The sequence below is a fragment of the Mercenaria mercenaria genome, chromosome 5 (genome assembly GCF_021730395.1).
Source record: "Mercenaria mercenaria strain notata chromosome 5, MADL_Memer_1, whole genome shotgun sequence".
NCBI lineage: Eukaryota > Metazoa > Mollusca > Bivalvia > Venerida > Veneridae > Mercenaria > Mercenaria mercenaria.
This window is the reverse complement of record NC_069365.1, coordinates 53,024,156-53,044,401: the sequence shown is the minus strand read 5'-3', so window position 1 is coordinate 53,044,401 and position 20,246 is coordinate 53,024,156. Positions and strand designations below refer to the sequence as shown.

Here is a 20,246-nt window from a genome sequence, read left to right as displayed (position 1 = left end):
ATCAGACTACCAGACAAGCATACTTACGGCATGACTCTGAAAAGGAATAAGAAGAACAGTGCTAAATACTAGACATCTTTGTAATCGATACAATAAAATACAAAATGTATGGTTGCGTTGCCAAACCAAACATGAAGTTTCACTCATGTAAAATATATAATAAAGCCGTTTTCATATGTTCTAATTTACCTAAAACTTCCATTTAAATGTCATAAATACTGTTCAAGACACTTGATATTCATTTTCATGTAAATTGAAAAAATAGAAACCTGAAAAGGAACACACGTAACATTTTTGTCAATGTTTAGATTCTATAAGATAAACAAATGAAATAACAGGAGGAAATGCTACATTATTTTCTGTTTTGTAGCAGATATGTAACATGGTACTACAAAATTGTTAAAATTCAATTTTGTCACAATCAATAGTTTTTAATTTATTGCAAAAGTTTGAAGGCATTTATGGATATAATTGCTTCTGGCGGCAAGTGATTCTGCCTTTTCGACTAGTGCAGACCAAGATCAGCATGCACTGCACACCCGTGCAGGCTTATGATTGTCCGCAGAGTTCGCTATTCAGTCAGTAAATTTTCATTGAACATTCCTTTGAATAATATTTGGGACTGCCCAATCCATTTTAGAAATTTAGCAGTGTAATGATTAATACTTATGCAGTTGACATACCTGTTCTTGAGAAAACGAGTAATGCGCCTGGTGAGGACACAGATGTGGCGTTTTGTGAAGACGCACATTGCTGTGGATACTGGGTTGCATAAACTATTGAGCCGACTTTAGATATGACCTAAATTTTCAAACATAGCATGTATATTTATTATTTTATTATTTTATCTGTACAGAATTATCATGCAATAGTGAATTATATAGATAGCTATGACTGAAAATGTACTAGTGTCATATGCACAGACTTTTAGACCACGGATGCAGAAACTTACATTTAGAAAGTACCAGGTGGAATAACAAAGCGTCGTTAATTGTAGATTCACAGCTGAGTAAAACATTCGCGGTAGAACAAGAAAACTGCCAAGCATTTAAGACCAATCCTTTCAACGCAATTCTTAAGAAATTACGTTATATTTCAATCAGTAACGTAGTTGGTAAAAGAGGGCATATTTTCTCTATATCATTAATTTCTTCAGCTTGAAAAACAACACGTAAGAATGTCGGAAAACGAAATAATTAAAATGCTAAATATACTTACATAACACGTGAATCTATATGTCGTGCTCTCATCCGTGGTAGAGTCAGTATTATACACGTACATATAGGTAAAGCTTGAATCACTTGTGTAGTAAATACACTTTAATACACCAGTTGCTGAAATAGTAGCATGGTATCATACCATAACAAATAAACAAATAACTGGGCTAAATGTAGATATCAGCCACCATCATTTATAAACCAAATATACAGTGAAAATGAAAGATGTTAAGCTTCTATGTGTTGACTATGTATGCAAAAATATTTAAAATATGTTTTGCTATGTACCATTGTAAGAACATACACAATACAACGTTTTGCTTTATATTTCTGAAACAATATGTTAAAATGCGAACTTTCTGTAAAATAGTGCACTTCAGATGAATGTATTCTAGTAGCAATGCTATAAATATCTACAAATGTAAACTGCATCAAGCAATACACAGACACAATGGGAAGAACTACGTTTGAAAACCTTAACACAAGTAAAAGGACAATCATACAATAGTGTATGTATGTGCCCATGATGGTTATGCAGAAAAAGTACATTTTGACAGTGAAGACAAAACAAAGCAATAAATCATAGTGGGCATCGTATTTGGAGAGTCAGTGAAACTACTACACCATAATGCAGTTTATAATACTGTTACTTTGCTTTTTTTGCTCCGTTCTAAAGCCCTGTCGTTACCACAGATCAGATACAAATTGTCCCAGCTTATGACAAATAGTTTAAGGTGTTTTCAAATTTGAAAATAAATATAACCTATAAATTTTCCTATTTTAGATTTAAAGTCTAAATATTTTATAGAGTGACTTAGAATTGAAAAAAGAAAGAAATAAAGTAGTCATTTGGATCGAAACTTAGAAAAAACACATAGACACAGAGAAGGGTGTTTAAATTTTCTAAGAGGACACATCTATATTGAAAGCATACCAGAATATGCCTGTATGGTTGAGCACGCGGTGTAGTTGTATGTCATTGTCCTGGCCTCTCCGCTACCGCAGATGTCTACCCCACTGTCCGAGGCGCAGGAAGTGCTTCCACCGCTTGTGTAATTGTAAGTCCATTTCCCGCGGAAATCGAAAGGGAAACGAATCATAGAGTTTAGCTCATTACCTACAATATATTTCGGAATGGACAATTTTGATTGGTCAACATGTCATTTGTCAAAAGTTCATTCCATCATAAACATTATGGATACAGCTTGAACACAATAATTCGACACTGGTTTTACAAAACAAGATAAGTTAGGAGATTAGATTTTAATAATTTAATAAATATTTCGACAGTTTGTGTGTTTTGTTTTTCTGTTTCAAGGCGTTTCTATGACAATGACGATATGACGTAATAACTGTGACGTATTTACAGTGATTTTGTTGCATAATAACAAACGATTTCAGTTTTTCTTTATTCAATAAGAAAATAAATCGGGCCATGTTAGAATGTATTCCAAATCATACCATCGTTTTTCAGTAAGATATTCTCGGATCCAGTAGCATATGTGACCCTGTCACACATAGAGGCAACTGTTGGTATAGTATTAGATGACACCAATGCAGACTTAAGTCTTTCATTATCCGCATCTGCATTTTCCACTGCAAGTAATTAGAAAGTGTTTATCTAGTGATTTAAATGATTTAAGTTTACAATTAAGTGGCTGAAAGAAATAATCAATTAATAATATGAGCCGCAACATGAGAAAAACTACATAGTGCATTTGCGACCAGCATGGATCCAGACCAGCCTGCGCATCCGCGCAGTCTGGTCAGGATCCATGCTGTTCGCTAACGGTTTCTCTAATTGCAATAGGCTTTAAAAGCGAAGAGCACGGATCCTGACCAGACTGCGCGGATGCGTAGGATGGTCTGGATCCATGTTGGTCGCAAATGCACTATGTTGGTTTTCTCATGGCGAGGCTCAAATATATTGGTTCGTCAACATGAGATTGTTAGGATTCATAGCATTGAGTTACATTGAATGATTTGTTACTTAGAGACTGCAGGGGTTCAGGGAGTTTCACTTATTATTAATAAGTGGTTGGTAAATAATCTACTTCATGGAATCAGAATAAATAGTCTGAGTGATGCTACAAAGAACCAGACAACATTATGATACCTCATGGAATTAGTAAATATTTATTCAATGTAGTAAGTTAGTAATTAAGAAACTGCAATTAATCCGAACATGTCGATTAAGTGGTTTGTTTTGATGAAATGACAAGTGCCGGTAATCAAATTTTAGGTTTTAAACTAAGATACAAAATGAATGAGTACACTAATCATTTTTTTAAGCAAATGCTGATTTCATTTCTACAGAAAATGAGATTAAATGTTATTCAGAATGGTTCATTACATTTGTGTTCATACTATCGATATTGGTACCATTGTGATGATGTTAAGGTGCTCGATCCACAAATAAGCAAGCTCTAGATAACAGTGTTATCAAAATATATCAAATATTGATGCCTGGTAAGCTCATATTATTTTGGTATCATTTTGCAAGTGTATTGTCTACTGAAAAAGATAATGTAAAGTACAATGTACATTACAAAATATGTTAAAGAATTTTAATTCTTTACTTTATAGTCTTCAGTGATATTTCGACAGAGATCCTGCCATTAGAGTGTAAGATTTATCATTTTGCAGTAAAAAAACATGACTGTTGTGATTCGTGCATATTATCTATGGTCATATTATTAACTAATTCTTGTTCAGCGGACAAACTCTTTCAAATAAAACCAAAAAACCATGGGGCCACCAGGCATCGAAATTTTACCTATTAGTGGACTGGATTCCCTAATATATTCGGGGGCATCTCAAAATACTTAAGATAAAATGCTTCGGTTTTGTTCTGATAATCTCGTACATTACTTATTCTCCAACACTATAGACATGCTCATACAGAATCGGGAAAAAACTGACGAAATGAGACCCCCAAAGTCAAATTTTTGTATTATATGGAGTAAATTTGTAACAACATTTAAAACACAAATAGTATGATCGAAAGATAGTGGAAATATGGTAAGAAAACCGGTTTTCATTGAGCAAAACTATACTTTTGTCTAGACTACCGAAAGCATAGATAGTCCAGCTGACTATCGGCAATAGTTACCGCCACCTACGCATACTGTCGGGATACTATCAATTTGCAATTCATCAATAGTTTGATGTAGATCTACAATAACGTTTTAAGTCTGAACAGTTCATGTACTTACCTGAGCCTAGATAGTAGATATAAAAACTTGCAGATTTCCTCTCAGATATTTCCAGGCAGATGAAAACTTCAAAATTCAGACCGTAGTACGCGAATGAAGAGGACCTATTAAGAAAAAACGACAGATATTTTTATTTTATATATTATTCAAGGACTCTTATTACATATTGATTTGTATCGAAAAAATAGGCACTTTCTCTTTCAGGGAATAATGTCGGTGCAGATTATTTCTCGTTACAAATCTATGACTTATAAATTGTAGTAGTAGTTTGTTTTCACGTTTAATATAAACATTACAATTACAAAATGTACTACTGTAGCACATACATGTGTAATGTAACTCCATAATTTATTTTTGATAATAACCTTTATGAAGGCACTTAGGAAAAAATACTCTCGAAAATAGAGTTGGGACGTATAATAATACCCACATTTGCTAATACAGCTTAATGATCGCATACAAATATCACTTATATCAAATATCAAATGTTAATGAATACATATTAACCGAGAAAGATTAGTAAACGTTGTATTTGGCACATTTAAAGGAATATAAATAAGATGCAATGAAAAAGGCATACGGAACAGTTATAAATGAATCCACACTTAGAAATACTTTGAAAATTTGTTTGCATCTTGGACCGGTCCATTTCAGTTACATGTGGGAGGATGAGAGTTGGGTAGGATAAATGCTTTCATTTTGATTCTGCTTCTATATGTTTCACAAATATAGATGTTAATGAACACGCAACAAAGAGATAGTGTGCGGCAAACAAAACTTGCTACTGGTTTGAAAGAAAAATAATCCGTGTTTAATGTGCAATACGCGAACATGATGCCGTTCGCAGAATAAAGCGTATTTCATTTGAAATACAGATGTATTTGCATGTCACACACACTTACAATATCAACTAAGAAACATATTGGAAAGATCAGAGGCAAATGGGGATTAGAAATAAACACTTACTTGAATATATATTTGGACTCTGATGAGACAGAGCAAGAGAAAGATAAAGTTCCAAACTTGCTTGTGCTGAAGGAAGGTATAGTTGTCGCATTTGACGTGGCGTTGAATGAGATAAGGCCTTTGGTACTGCTGTACCAGGCCCCACTCAGGTCACTTGGAAGAAAACAAGATTCTGAAATGTATAGTAGATGTAGGGTGTAAACATATCCAAAAAAAATAAGTTGTAAGAACTAAGCCTATACAATGAAACACAAATTGAAAGATCTTTATTGTTTTATTTTCAAGCAACAATGTCAGTAGATTTACGTAGGCAAAACTAGCAAAATGTTTATTAAAATCTATATAAAATTCTTACCACCATGTTGCACAAGAAGTATCAGTGGTATAACCAAGCCGAAACAAAATATCTTCATTCTTCAACCATTTTGAATGGTAATTTATGCACAAAATCTAAAACTTTACGTTTGATCCGCCATTACAAGAACGTCTGTATCTACGGTATCCACGCATGCGCAGAATAGAAACACATTAAATATTTATTTAAACCGACAGTTTAGAGCCACAAAAATTAAATAAGTATGCAGTTTCACCTTCTGTTATAATACATGACGAATTTAATCATTTGAACTTATTAATCGTTTAAATCCCTAATCCTACATGTAGTAACGAACGAACTTGGGGTTAAGCCTCTAATCCGTACCAGTTGCGTGTCTTGGAAGAACATGTATATATTACTAATACTAAGCTAGCCAATGATTTAAACATACCTAATATTAAAAAGAATTGCCCCAGTCTTTTTGGTATTATGTCTTCCCAACCTAAATTATTCAAAGACTTTCTTGTTGGGTTTAATGTCACACCGATACAAATATAGGTTATATGGCGACTTTCAAGCTTTTCGTTGAGGAGAAATACCCCCAGGTACCCACTCCTTTCATTATTTCAGGCACATGCAGGTACTTAGATACCTTCTACATTTCGCAAGCCATCCTCAAATGAAAATACACAGATTGAGATATAATGACATGACGCTGAAACGTGTTTCCGTATATCACTGACAAATGTGAAGAAATGTTTAACATGTTGGGGCATTTCTTATGTTAAAATGGTATTTCACGGTTTTGTTTCATTAATGTAGAGGAAAAGAATATGGACTCAGTGTTGTTATATTCTCTCGTCCGTTTTGGATCGTAGAGAGCCAGTTTACTATTACTATAACAGAACAGTCTGCTTAAACCGGTGCTAGTTGGTGTGAGGGGTGTTGCACTTATCATTTTCTCTCACGTACAGACTCATTCATTCAAACCTAGCCAGCTAATATTTTGATTGATTGCGTTCTGTGTCTACAGATTTTATTAATGTGCATTTGTACTATAAATAATAATCAGTGAGTCTCAATTATCAATGCAGACCCAATCCCCAGAGATGTGTCGGAATGTAACATTAGTGGCTAAAATGAAATAATAGTCGATGAGTTTAAAAAAACGTAGAACATAATTAGATTGCATTGTATTTGATTTAGAATCACGCTCGTGTGTCGGGTCATCAGCATGTTTGGAAGTAGCAATCAATGTAAAATGCAATTTTTATAAAGTATATAACTTTTTTTGCGAAAACAAAACAATCAAAACAAAACAAAAAAAAAAACTTAAACAGAAAATCATCTTTGGAAGAGGAATTTTACGTGTTTATGCTTTCTCCCGATCACGTGACATTTATACTAGTAATCAGGGAAATGTTAAATACTGGAATGATTTTAAAACTAAAATTGAAAAATATTTTGCAACAAAATTGTCTCTTACGAATAGATAATACAAGTAAAGCGAAATGATTCAATCCGACCTCAAAATAAGTATTTGTTGTTTGCAAGAGTTATTCCTCTTCGATTATTGTTTCGTGCTTCGCAACTGTATTTTCATGCTTATTCAAGTTGTGCTCAATTCTTGCGAGAGGTCTGACTAAATTAACAAAAGTAGTGAATGGTTTAGACTGTCTTGGCATATTTTCAAAACTAACTGTAGGCTCAGGTACGTTCTTGCTGTCAGGACCTAGGAACCAGGACTTGTTGTGTTTCTTTGGCTCAATATGCCAGAGCCTTGCTGTTAAATCTAATAGACTTTGTGTTCTGTCGTCCGTCTTGTGTAGCATTTTAAAGTCATCAACTCTGTATGAAGCAACACTCTGTATATCGATTTTTTCCGTGTCTTCCACAGGGGGCAGTGCACCAGACGACAATCTACCCAATGTTCCTCTTTTCTCTCGTGTTCTGCTTTTCTTACTTTTGCGACTGTGAATCGACCTGTTGAGTGGTGAGGCTTTACTTTCAGCACTTGCTCGTTCTGTTGTAGGTAGTGGCATACTCTTCCAGGTCTGCAAGGTGTTTATATGATCTTTACTTGGGTCGGGTCTCATGTCAATTTCCCATTTACTTTGCCACCTCTGAAATAATGTCACATTAGAGAAATGTTATTTTCCTTGTTATAAATTGACATTTGCAAGGGTTTTTGTTGTTGTTGTTGCAGCAGCGGTATAAGTAGTCTGAGTACCGACTAGATAATGTTTTTAATTTTTTTAATCATTTTCTTACATATTCTGTTCCCGATCTTTCTTGGCTTTGATTATCTACAAGTGTTTTGAGAAGAAAATAGACATAATTATACAAAAATCTGAACAGCCTCAGTGAACAAAACACAAGGTCTGAACACAGACTACGGTATAAGTGATGAGGTTTTCAAAATAAATTAAATCTAACAAATATCTTTGGCAACCTTGACACTGATAAGTTAAATGTGTGAAATGCTGATAATTAGATATTTCTAATATTGTTATGAGACTATTTTAATGTTTTACCTTGATATTTACGTTCTAATTTTGTTGAAAATAGGAAACATGTAAAACAAAAGTCTCGTTTCCATAAAGCCTAAAATGATATTAGTGACACGAAAAAAGAGTTATTGCTTAAAAGGCCTATGTGTCTGAATGATATCGTGTATGATTTGTTATCCTCTCGACGTTTGAACAACTTCAACAGCATTGACCTCTTTCTCATGTATATGTAGGTTCTAATATTATCTGATCTGAATATCTTTTAGTTTAATGTTTTATATGCACGTTAATAGGTAGTAAATTGGGCTGTTCTAATAGCGTGTTTCACTTGCTTAAGTTAACTTAGTTCTTATTATTTGTACATTTAACGTTTGGAGAAGAACACACTATAAAAAGTAAATTCATACTTAAGAAAAGCATCCACGTGTTCAAAGAAAATTAAACTGATTCCTGACTTGTCGAAAAAAGTAAAACGTTCAACATCGTAGGGTCTTAATTATAAATTTTAAATCATAAGTTCCAAATGACTCTTGAAGCATTCTGTTTATTGATGAGAAAGAATTTGAAATATCCCGTTTTCGGAATAAGCTCAAAACTTATATTTTAGAATTTTTTGAATATTCAAGTTCGAATATCACGGGGTAAGCAAAATAGATGCTTTATTTTAATACTATTTTTGATAGAGTATATCAAAAAATTACTAAAACCTACCTTGAACAAAAAATTATGCCAAAGCATAAAAATGATGACAAAAGAAATAAGAAGATTTTTTTTGGTGTTTTTGCGAAACTGAAAAAAGTTACTGTGAAATGAAATAAAATGAAATGCAAAGCAATCATTGTTTAAAACTTGTAGTACGAGTATAAAATAAAACTTCAGTAGCTTTTACTTACTGGTATTGTTTGAATGACAGGTTTTTCTTTTTCTTTGTTTAGTTCAAACATGGTGGCGCTTCGTCCTTGCTGAAAAAAAAAATTTGTTGTGTATTAGTTCATGGAGGTTTTTTTCACAAATACGATGATGTTTTATCAATAGTTTACGGTTAAGTGCTTTCCCCTTCTAGAAATTATAGCACTCAGAACGGTAAAACAAATATGACCACTTTAGAATTAGCAAGTACTAAACTGATGAAATATGATTTTAGATTGTGACAACTTGCTTTGTATGGTGGCAGTTCGCAAAAGATGACATTAGCTTTCGTTCCTTATCTGGAAATCGAAATAACTATTGCTCAATTTACCTGGCCAAGTGCTGCTATAAATTTCGCTCCTTATTTGGAAATCGAAATAACTATTGCTCAATTTACCTGGCCAAGTGTTGCTATAAATTTCGCATCCCTTAAACTTTTTGATGTTCTTGGTCTTTTTCTAGTTGGCTCAAGTAGATAGTTGTTAACTTTTCCGTATTGTCGTGGTCTTTTCTGTTTTTCTGGCCTCTTTTTGCTGCTAAAACGTGCACCCATTCTGTTTACCCAGGTTTCTCGGTATCATACTGTAAGATTTTTATATGTAGTGATGAAGAAAAAGCATATTCATGTTTGTATTGTGAAACAGATATATTCTGTCAGGATACATGATGTTCGCTAACAGTTTCTCTAATTGCAATAGGCTTTGAAAGCGAACAGCATGGATCCTGACCAGACTGCGCGGATGCGTAGGCTGGTCTGGATCCATCCTGGTCGCAAAGCTATTATGTTGGTTTCCTCATGGCGCGGCTCATATATTCAATATCTTTTTTTCTTTGAACTTTTGCTATACTAAGATGATGTTATGGTCCTAAGAATATAATTTCCAGGTGTTATCCTCAGTTCACAAAAAACTGTCACGAGTACACAAAATGAAACAATAAGCGAAACATAGACAAAAAAATGTTCTACGTGTAAATCTGTACGAAAACGATGTTTACAAAACAAGATGTCAATATATCGAAATGTAGACAACAAAATATTCTATATGCTGAGCTTAACAACGCATAAACAAACACACGAACGTTTGATTATTTTTAGCAAATGTTTTAAAACGGGAATCGTATAAGGTATATCATGTATTAAAATATTCCCAAAACGTTAGAATCTAAATGATATTAAAGTTGTCCTTTGCAAAACATGGTTTTGGGATGTTTATTTTTTAAATAAAAAATCATAGATTACATGTAGTTCAATTAATATATATAAAATTGTATTCGTATATTCATTAAAAGCAAAATTCTACTTACAGTACATGTCAATTTGAAAACCCGCACCTTAATTCACTGATTATTATAAATGCAAATATCTCGCAGATAATTATTTTTAAAGATCCGTTTATCTATACATTAATGTACTGAAGTAACATGCGAGATTTCAGTAACAATGTCTATAGTGATTTGTATAATCAAAAAGAAGTCTTTGACAATAGCTCTAAAACAAAAGATCCGCTTTCATTGGGATAATAGTGTGTTTTATCGTATGTCCAGGTGTCATATTGCAAGTACTTTGTTAAATCTATTGATTTTAATTGTTCATTAACGTTCATAAATACAAAAAGAATTTTGAAGTAAAAGAGGTATACCTGTCTATCAGTTAAATGAATCAAAGCATTTGTAACTTCGACGCTTTTTTTCATTTAGAAAACGCATTAGAAATTCTCTATTATTAAAAAGATATTGTTTTGTTCGCAGTTTGGTTAATGTAATTACTATTTACATATATACAGATTTTAATTTGAAGGCTATAAATTTGCTAAGACAATGTTACATGAAACTATAACTGTCTATTTTAATGCAAGTTTTAAAAAAAATCTTGATGCATATAAAAATATATTATATGATATTTCTAAATCTTGTCTAATAACAAGCAAGAAAACATGTTTTGTATCATAGGAAATTTACGCGAAAAAGAAAGACGCGGGTAGTTGATTCAAACCTAGAACTTGAATAGGTTTAACACTTTGTTACAGATGTCATATTTACTGTTCAAACATCCAGTCTTGACCGATACTGTTTGAAACAGTACCCGTTTTGAAAATCGCTCAGCGCTGAACACTACCGCTTTGGGTGTGAGAAGTCGGGCGAGGCGTAAAATAGTACTGATAGCTTCATAATAATGAACGATTGAACCACCGGTTAGAAATAATAGTCTACCATGCCAGCTGTTGAAAACAAATAACATCACCACATGCCGTCGTTGTTACACATTTTTCTATGTTATATAAATAATTACTTATATTGCTTAATCCCTTTCCTTTGAATCAATCGATTGAATATATACAAGTATTTTTTGTAAAAATCAAAACTTTTACCGAACTGCATTTTTATAAGAATTTGCCGATGCTGACTTGAAAAACATGTAAATGCCTATTAAACAAAATGAATAATTCGCTATAACTGTTTAATCTCTATAAATACTGTAATTCAGTGCCTAAATAAGTAACATGTATCACAACAATTAATATTCATAGATCACAAGACTAAAACTTTAACTATATGATGAATAAATAAATAAACAAATGAATGAATAAATAAATAAATAAACAAACGAATAAATAAATAATGATAATAATAATGATACTGACTATACAGCAACAGCAAAAAATAATGATTACAAAATCGACTTAGCACAATTTATAGACATGATGATCTTAAATTTATTTCGATTTATAATAAAAAATGTTTTCCCATTTATATGAATCTAAATATTACAGTTAAATATGGCTTACAGCAAACGATTTACGAAATTTTATTCGCTAAAATATGTATTTTGATCATATTTAGAAAGTATAAGAACCTAGGTAAAAGTATGTTTAAGATCTAAACAGACATAACAAAACTGTTGATTAGAGCACGTGGCTACAAAAGATATAGGTCACTAAGGGAAATAAAATCTCTTGCCCATCATGATCATCAATTTTTCAACATGGCGTACAGTTTTTATTGCATTTTATACTTATTCCCTTCTTGATGGAACTGTCTTACAGATTTTAAAAACATACTATCAACCCCATAGACACTTTTTGCATGGTTTAACAAGCATAACTCTCTATCACTGCACATTTAAAGGCATTAGATTAATATAAAATACTACTGTTTACAATGCAATAAAACATTTGGGTACACAATGTCACCTCTGGCTGAAAACCTCGTTCAAAATTGATGTTTGTTATTTTAATTGATGATTTTATTCCTATTAATGGCATTGTCTTTCTGTAGCCATAAACACTATGTCTGGTTTTGTTTTAACTGTTTAGACATTCAAATGACCTGTCCAAAAATGTAAAGGTGTACATATCATTCTAAGGTCGTAGCGGACAAAATTGCATAAAGCGTTATGCACCACCATAAGTTGTGTTTGATGGGGTTTACAGGGTTACGATGAACATTAACAATGTCTGTACTTAAAGCGCAGTGATGTAATGATAAACATTCAATAGTCTGTTTTCATTTTCTTAAATGGGCTTATCTCTTTCTTCTGTACCATGTCTTCATCATTGCCTATATATTGTTTGTATTCTTTTTTCCTCTTGTTTGATGTCGATCTTTTTCCGATTTTCCAAATTTGGTCTAAAGCTGAGCAGCTGTCATAAAGCCAGTCATCCGGGAAAAACAGTTCCGAATGCAAGCTTACAGAGTCGTAGTCAATCTGTCCTAAAGTTCTTATACTGTCGCTTCTAGCTGATACGGAATTTGTCTTTGTTACTTCAATGATATTTTCTGGTTTGTCTATTAGCGTTGTATCAGTGATAGAAGTGCCAACATTATCATGTCTTTCTTTGTCTATAGTTGTAGTATCATCGTAATTAGTATCTGAAGAATGATTAGGAACGTTTTCCAATGAATCAGTCAAGTTTTTATACGAATCGCTTACTTTATGTGATGTTGTTTCTTCCTTAACGTAAGAAGCCGGGTTTTTCTTTTTTGAGTTCTTTTCCTTTGATTTTTTCTTTGACCTTACCGACGATAACTTATTAGTCTTGCAGTCTTTTTCATCCACAATAGCGACGAATGTTTTACGACTCGTATCAGATGTCGTACTTGCGACTTCATCTTTATTATTAGGTATGTCATTTGGCAGACCATTCTTTGACTCACAGTGTTCATTTTCTTCCTCAGTTGCTTTAGCTGCGTTTTGATTATCGCTTTCGTTTTCAGTCAATTTCATTTGTTCTATTTTCCCATTGTCTTGATCATCGGCCACTGTGTTGTCAGCTGATGTACAGCTAGGTTCTTCGACAATTATATTTTGAAATAACTTCACAGGCGTTTGTGACCGCTGAATGTGACGTTTTATTGCAGACAGGACGTTCTTAGGCCGCATCATCTTCTCCCATTTATATTGCCAGCCCTGAAATATATGTGAATGCCTTTCAACGGTCGCAGAATATTTATAATGCTGTAACTGTGACAAAAATATATTTGTTGTTACTTTAAACAATCAACTTTTTTCAGAGATGTTAGTAATTTATAATCGCATGTAAAGAAAAAGTAGCTTAACATTCATTTCTTCTTTATTAACTTATTTTAAAATGTTTTAAGTAGGTATGTTTGAAACGGAAGGGGTATTTTCAATATAACTTTAATTTTGTCGAAAACATGTAGTAAAAAGCTTTCTAAATTCGAATTTAAGCAAATATCAAACTCAATTTTGTCAGTATGAGAGAACCAGCACTTTAATACACTGATATATCGTTGTCCTTAAAGAATATGTCAAATACCAGTCAAGACATATAGCCAAAGTAAACGAACACAGAAAACTTACACCAAATGAAGTAAACAGAAAAGAATCAAGAAACTGTTAATTTGGTGCACGTAAGGCACAGAATAGTAACTGTAGCGAAAGAGATATTAAGAATCAGTTGAAACAAAAGATATCGTGTAGTGATAAACTCAAACAAAATAAAAGCGCAAACACATCAGTGGTCTCATTGTACCATGAACAAATTTAATCTTCAAAATGCGGTGAGACTGGACGGACAAGCTTAGGCTTATCTGGTTTGCCTTTTTCGTGTTTTCTTCGCATCTTTTCACGCTGAATTATTTCCAAACTACTTGTACTTCCTTTTCTTGGACCTGAGTTCAACCCTACATAGAACTTATTTCTACTTTTGTAGTATTCCATATCCTCTCTCGAAACATCTGGTATCTTTGGTGTTTTCATGAACCATTTTGGATCCCTCTCTTTTTCTTTAGGAATAGATGGTATGAGGTTTTTTATGCTTTGAAAAGCATTATCTCCTCCAGATGTTTTCTTGTTCTCCATCAACCACCTTGGATCGTCGAAAATGCTAGCATTAGATGCACTCAAATAACTATTTCTACTACTTAGATTCTGAAATGAGTTTTGCAAGCGGATATCACCTACCGAGGCGGTACTGTGTGATGTTAAGACTGTTGATAGAGCTGTTACATCACCACCGCTCAATATTCGAGTAAGATTCGGGTGTTCTCTCAATCGTTTTGTTGGGCTGCCTTTCTGCGAAATGCATGTGTTTTCTCTAGATAACGGATTTTCAGTAATTGTATCTAGTTTTGGCTCAGCGCTTGGCATTTGTATCGATTCAGTTGATCTTATTTTAGGAGAACCGCCAAATTTTCCTGTACTTGCCGGAATATTCGGGATAGCATGAGACTTCTCGGTATATTTTGGAGTTACTGAATTCCTTAAGGCAGCATCAAAGTTCACTGATTTAGTGCTTTGTTTAAATGGAATATCTATACTCTCCGGCAAAGATGTTGATAAAGTATAAGCTTTATCTAAATCTGATATTGATAATTCCTCAAGACTCGAAATTCCTCCATCACTTTGAAATGACTGCTTCATTCTTCTTAAATTTTCTTGTGTCAGTCTAGGAGATATTTTGTTTCTGACGTTTTCCCATTTCGTCTGCCATGCCTACAAATGTTATCAAATATATAAGTAAGTTAAAGACAGGTGCAGATGACCAATACATCAGCAATTCAACAGAAATTCTATCAAATGAAATAGTGTTTAAGGTATTTTACTGTCATTTTTTATTGTCATTAGATATTCATTTAGCTTAGACTTTCTTACCTACTAATGAGAAACTTTTGTAAAGACATTTTGGCAATAATGTTGCATAGGCATCAAGCTTTCAGAACATTTTTACAGTGATGTATAGTGTTCAATACATAATGATAAATTAACACAAACTTACAAACCTTTTCCGACACCAATGGATTTGCAGTTAAAATGTTTGCTTTTAACCCTTACTATGCTGGACACGATTGGTTCTGCCTTTGCGACCAGTGTAGCTCATGATCAGCCTCGTGCAGTCTGATCATGATCTGCACTGTTCGCTATTCAGCCAGTATCGTTTTGGTAAGCACCCCTTTAACAATTAATGGTACTGTCCAAATTGGAAGATAGACAAGTTCATTAAAGAAATTTAGCATGGTAAGGGTTAATGCATTTTTAGAAACTACCCGTGTTATATTACCTCTTTTTTCGGTGGTTCGTAAGCATCACCATTAAGAAACACATGTTTATCTTTCTTGTCCACAGCAAGTCCGGTTATTATTTCTTCTGTACTTTTCTTATTTATGACACCTTCCTCTAACTTTTCCACCGAAGAAGCTCTACCAAGCGATCTTGGTGTATATTCAGTTATTGAGAGTTTCCTCTTTTTCTTCCTGATTTTAGGAGGAGGCTCTGGTTTAGGTTTACGGCAAACTTTGAAATATACAATGACGACCACGATGATGACGATTATAATCACGACTGATATACAGCATACGACTATGATGATTGTGGTGAAATCCTTTTCTTCTGGTACTGTATATACTGTAACGATAATTATAAATATATTACTGATAAGTTGAAAAGTCATAAATCGTCTTTCAATGTCATCAGTTTACTTCTTCTTCGAGCTATATGTCATATATTAGCTTTTGTAGATTTAAATTTAAAATTGATAAATTTTCAACATATTGAAGCTTAGAATTTCTTAGGGTGTACATGTTTTTGTCCTAGATGAGACGATTGTCAATGAAACTTATATCCATTATTTAATTTATCTTCGTCTTCCTCTTTTAGCAGCATGGAATAAAACGTTTAACAAGCATATGGTGGTGCTTACTGATTTAGGAAAAAGTTACAGAGATCAGTCATTACATTAGTGATTCCTGGATAATCTACGGAGATGTTTGCCTGGGAAAAGTAACAGTTGAAGCAGTAAGAGATCAATGAATAAGAACTTACATAGATCCGTCATTACATAAGTGATTCCTGGAGACTCGACGGAGGTAGGTGTCTGGGATGGAAGACAACTGTTTGGACTCTCTGTGCCTTTCAGTGTATCCGCATTTTTTTCATATGCCTGGTATGTACACAAACAAATTTCAAATTTCAAAATGCATTTCTATCATTATTGCTCAAGATATTACCTCTACATGTGCAGTAAAGCTATCTCCGACTCCTCTGGAATTACGTCGTGTCATACTGTTATATATGTACATCAGATTTTATGAAATAGTTAGTTAAAAATCAATATCTGTTTCTACGCTTTCAAGTAATTGAAAAATACTTACAAGACATGTAACCATATAGGTAGAACTTTCGTCCGTGCTACTGTCATTATTATACAGTGTCGCATAACTGTATCCGTCTGTTTTACTATATAAACACTGCAGATATCCCCCACCTAGATAATAAGTGAAACCATTTATAAAAATGCCATATAAGTTTATATGACATTTAAGACGAGCAAAACTATGATAGACATTTTCGTCTCCATCTATAAAAATGCAATCTCTTATACCCTTGATAATTCTATTATAAATACAATTAAGAGTTCACAACAACATTTAGAACATCAAAGATAGTTTTTACAATTTTTAAAACTATGATGTATTAAAGCGAAGTAATATTTTTTTTTGACTCACATGATGTTTATACAGTAATGTTGCACACATATTCAATTATCGACTACTTTTTAAATCATATTTCTTAAAGATATGGAGCTATGCTGTACTTAAAACTAGTTTTTACTAATCGCTTTAGCTAGATTTTGATAAAAGTTTCAATCTAATTTGCACAACTGTCGATTCCCCTCCCTGGAAAAAACAATACTGATGTCATATGAGAAGGCGAGGTCGTGCCCCAAGTGGGACTCGAACCCACGATGCCCCCATCCCGTCTGAGCTATTACTTACTGCTGAACTGTCCAGTTACACAGGATGAGTAGTTAAACACTAGAGCACCAGCTGACCCTTCCATTTTTGATTCTGTACAACTTGCGGCACTGATTGTTGTCATGGTAACATTAAATGTTGATTGTAAGTCACTCGGGCAAGAAGTTACTGCACTCAGCAGCTGGTCTATAGTGATAACATTTAAATATTTGAAGTATTTAGTAAGAAGTCTACTATTTAAAAGATCTTGGTAGTCTGCCATAGAAATTCAGTTGAACACTAAACAAAAGAATTTTCAAAAGACATACCTATTTAACTAAATAATTAAAGTTTTCCAAAGAGTGGTATATTTTGCATATTAGTATATTAGAAAGGAATTACAGAGTTATTTTCTTAATTGTTTTTGCCAGATGAATGTATTATTAGCTTCCATAGATTTTGAATGAATGTTTGTATAGAATACTTGAGATGGAGACATCGCCAACATGCAAAGTTGTATTATATATATGGCGGTATATAGACAGAGACATCGCCAACATGCAAATTTGCATTACATATATGGCGGTATATAGACAGAAACATCGCCAACATGCAAAGCTTATATTTATTGCGGTATATAGACTTGCACAGGTGTATTATATATATGGTGCTATATAGACAGAGACATCGCCAACCTGCTTATAGACAGAGACATCGCCAACATGCAAAGTTGTATCATACATATGACGGTATATAGACAGAGACATCGCCAACTTGCAAAGGTGTATTTTATATACGGCGGTATATAGACAGAGACATCGCCAACATGCTTATAGACAAAGACATCGCAAACATGCAAAGTTGTATCATATATATGGCGGCATATAAACATAGACATCGCCAACATACAAACTTGTACAATATATGGCAATATATAGACAGTGATATCGCCAACGTGCAGATTTGTATTATATGTACGGCGATATATATACAGAGACATCGCCAACATGCAAAGTTGTATTATATATACGGCGGTATATAGTCAGGACATCGCCAACATGCAAAGTTGTATTATATATATGACGGTATATAGACAGAGACATCGCCAACATGGAAAGTTGTATTATATACCTTTCTTGATTAATAGTTCATACTCTCCAGGTGAACGTGTGTCAGTGTGAGTACAAGCTGTTGACAGGGTGACGATTTCTCCTGTGTCTGCTGGTAAATAAAAACGAACCCCTGTTCCCGAATCTCGGTCTGAAAAGAACAAAAGTGAAACTAACACTACCGGTAACTTGTGTTTTAGTTCTGAAAAATTGTTGAATAAGTCTCTTGTTGTTCGATGTAATATAAACATTTCATCAGTGTTCAAGGAGTTTTTTTTCCAAATATTTTTTTTTGATATCTGTTTTTACACGCCCCCTGAAAACTACACCGTTTTAAATCATACATATAGCTTGTTTGGTTCGTCATTGAAAGGAGCAATCCAGCTGTTTTGTCCGAGGATTGTGGCTACCTTGACGCCTTACTGAATGAAGAAGACCCCACATAGTCCTTCTTCCATTACTAAGGAATTTATCCCACAGAGGCAAAAGATAAATAAAATGAAATAGTGCAAATATTAGGGTTACAGGTTATTTGTTTTTTAATCATAATCTACCCTTACCTATTACTTTTTTGATACGGTATTCATAATTTCCTGAAAATCGGAATCGCCAAAGGATTTCAAAAATCGTCTATGCTTTAGCATTGTTTACTCTCAATAACAGCGACAATAGCAAACAAATGATAATCATTACAAAGCCTGCCTTATCAAATACACAGGGAGACATGTGTTAACGTTTTTTTCGCGACCGCACTTACTTTCAAAAATGTAACCGAAGTGGGCCATTCATTTTTGAAATTATTACGAAACCCAGCCATCGATTTCTGTGGCATTTCTCACGACTAGTTACTTACTCCCTTCCAAAGTGTAGTAATATTTGATTGTAGATATTTTCTGCATATTCATGCAAAGGTAGACATCGACTGTGACGCTTGAGAATAAAATGTAAGATGACCTGAAAAAAATATATATAAAAAATATATAACTGTTGCAGATATTAGGCCAAACAAAAATGTTTGTTTCGGGTAAGATGCTAAAAAAAAATGGTAGGACGGTCGGTATTTTTCTTATTAAGTGGGACTTTTCGGAAATTATTTTTGTGTTAAAAATGAATACAAATAAGGGGTTAGAACATCAGAAAGTTGTTATCTAAAATCACTGACCATGTGTTCAGTTTTGCAATTTCTTGTTAAAATGTTGAAAAACAAAATCTCTCATGCCATAAAACATCAAGGGTCGGGCCAAAAATTTAGGGTAGGTCGGGGTTCAGGAAATAAACAATTTTAGGTCTACACAGAAAACGTATCACTAGTCAACTTTGAACAAAAAAAAAAAAAAAAAAAAGAATTTAGTTAAGAACTGGCAGGCATAGCAGATATTTCGATGCAACTTTAACAGGAACTGCAACTGTCTATTTTATCGTGAACAACATTCGAATATCAGTATAACATAGTCATAAAGTAATCTTTAATCGTTTACAAAATAAATAAATAAATAAATAAATAAATAAAAGTGCATGGTTGTGCGAAAACCCTACGTTAAGAGCAGTATGATCTAGGTACATGTCGTTCCCTTATCTGTTGCATACAAGTACTGAAATTGATAAACGTACAGTACTTGTGTTGGGATAAAAGAACAGAATGAATATGCGCTGAAAGAGAAACTAGCAGCTCGCACAAGAATTAATTTTGTTTTTCACATAGCGCTCAATAGTTACAGACTTGGGATTAAGTAATATACTAAGATCATAAAAAAGAATCGGACAGAACTATCTCTTACGTGGAAAAGAGAAATCACGGAAATAATACGAAT

The 20,246-nt window shown here is 33.4% G+C and overlaps 2 protein-coding genes across 2 annotated transcripts in view; both read right to left on the bottom strand.

Annotated features, from left to right (window-relative positions):
* Position 1: 1 nt before the first annotated feature.
* The window catches only part of LOC123558409 (uncharacterized), a 44,434-nt gene continuing 24,189 nt past the window's right edge, over positions 2 to 20,246 (bottom strand). Inside the window, exons 11-27 of the mRNA XM_053544608.1 lie at positions 19,289 to 19,389; positions 18,458 to 18,586; positions 17,369 to 17,533; positions 16,745 to 16,857; positions 16,416 to 16,533; positions 15,655 to 15,998; positions 14,142 to 15,089; positions 12,675 to 13,541; positions 9,118 to 9,186; positions 7,415 to 7,837; positions 5,399 to 5,628; positions 4,433 to 4,536; positions 2,679 to 2,813; positions 2,152 to 2,334; positions 1,219 to 1,334; positions 684 to 801; positions 2 to 36 (exon numbers count right to left, since the gene is read on the bottom strand). Of these exons, the coding sequence (XP_053400583.1) occupies positions 2 to 36; positions 684 to 801; positions 1,219 to 1,334; positions 2,152 to 2,334; positions 2,679 to 2,813; positions 4,433 to 4,536; positions 5,399 to 5,628; positions 7,415 to 7,837; positions 9,118 to 9,186; positions 12,675 to 13,541; positions 14,142 to 15,089; positions 15,655 to 15,998; positions 16,416 to 16,533; positions 16,745 to 16,857; positions 17,369 to 17,533; positions 18,458 to 18,586; positions 19,289 to 19,389 (4,198 nt within the window). The remainder of the gene's footprint in view (positions 37 to 683; positions 802 to 1,218; positions 1,335 to 2,151; positions 2,335 to 2,678; positions 2,814 to 4,432; positions 4,537 to 5,398; positions 5,629 to 7,414; positions 7,838 to 9,117; positions 9,187 to 12,674; positions 13,542 to 14,141; positions 15,090 to 15,654; positions 15,999 to 16,415; positions 16,534 to 16,744; positions 16,858 to 17,368; positions 17,534 to 18,457; positions 18,587 to 19,288; positions 19,390 to 20,246) is intronic.
* On the bottom strand, positions 6,956 to 10,858 carry LOC123557222 (uncharacterized). The gene is made up of 4 exons (XM_045348567.2): positions 10,439 to 10,858; positions 9,531 to 9,715; positions 9,118 to 9,186; positions 6,956 to 7,837 (listed from the first exon to the last, which is right to left on the bottom strand). Exons 2-4 carry the CDS (start codon positions 9,684 to 9,686, stop codon positions 7,271 to 7,273), a joined length of 792 nt encoding a protein of 263 aa, XP_045204502.2. The 5' UTR covers positions 9,687 to 9,715; positions 10,439 to 10,858; the 3' UTR covers positions 6,956 to 7,270.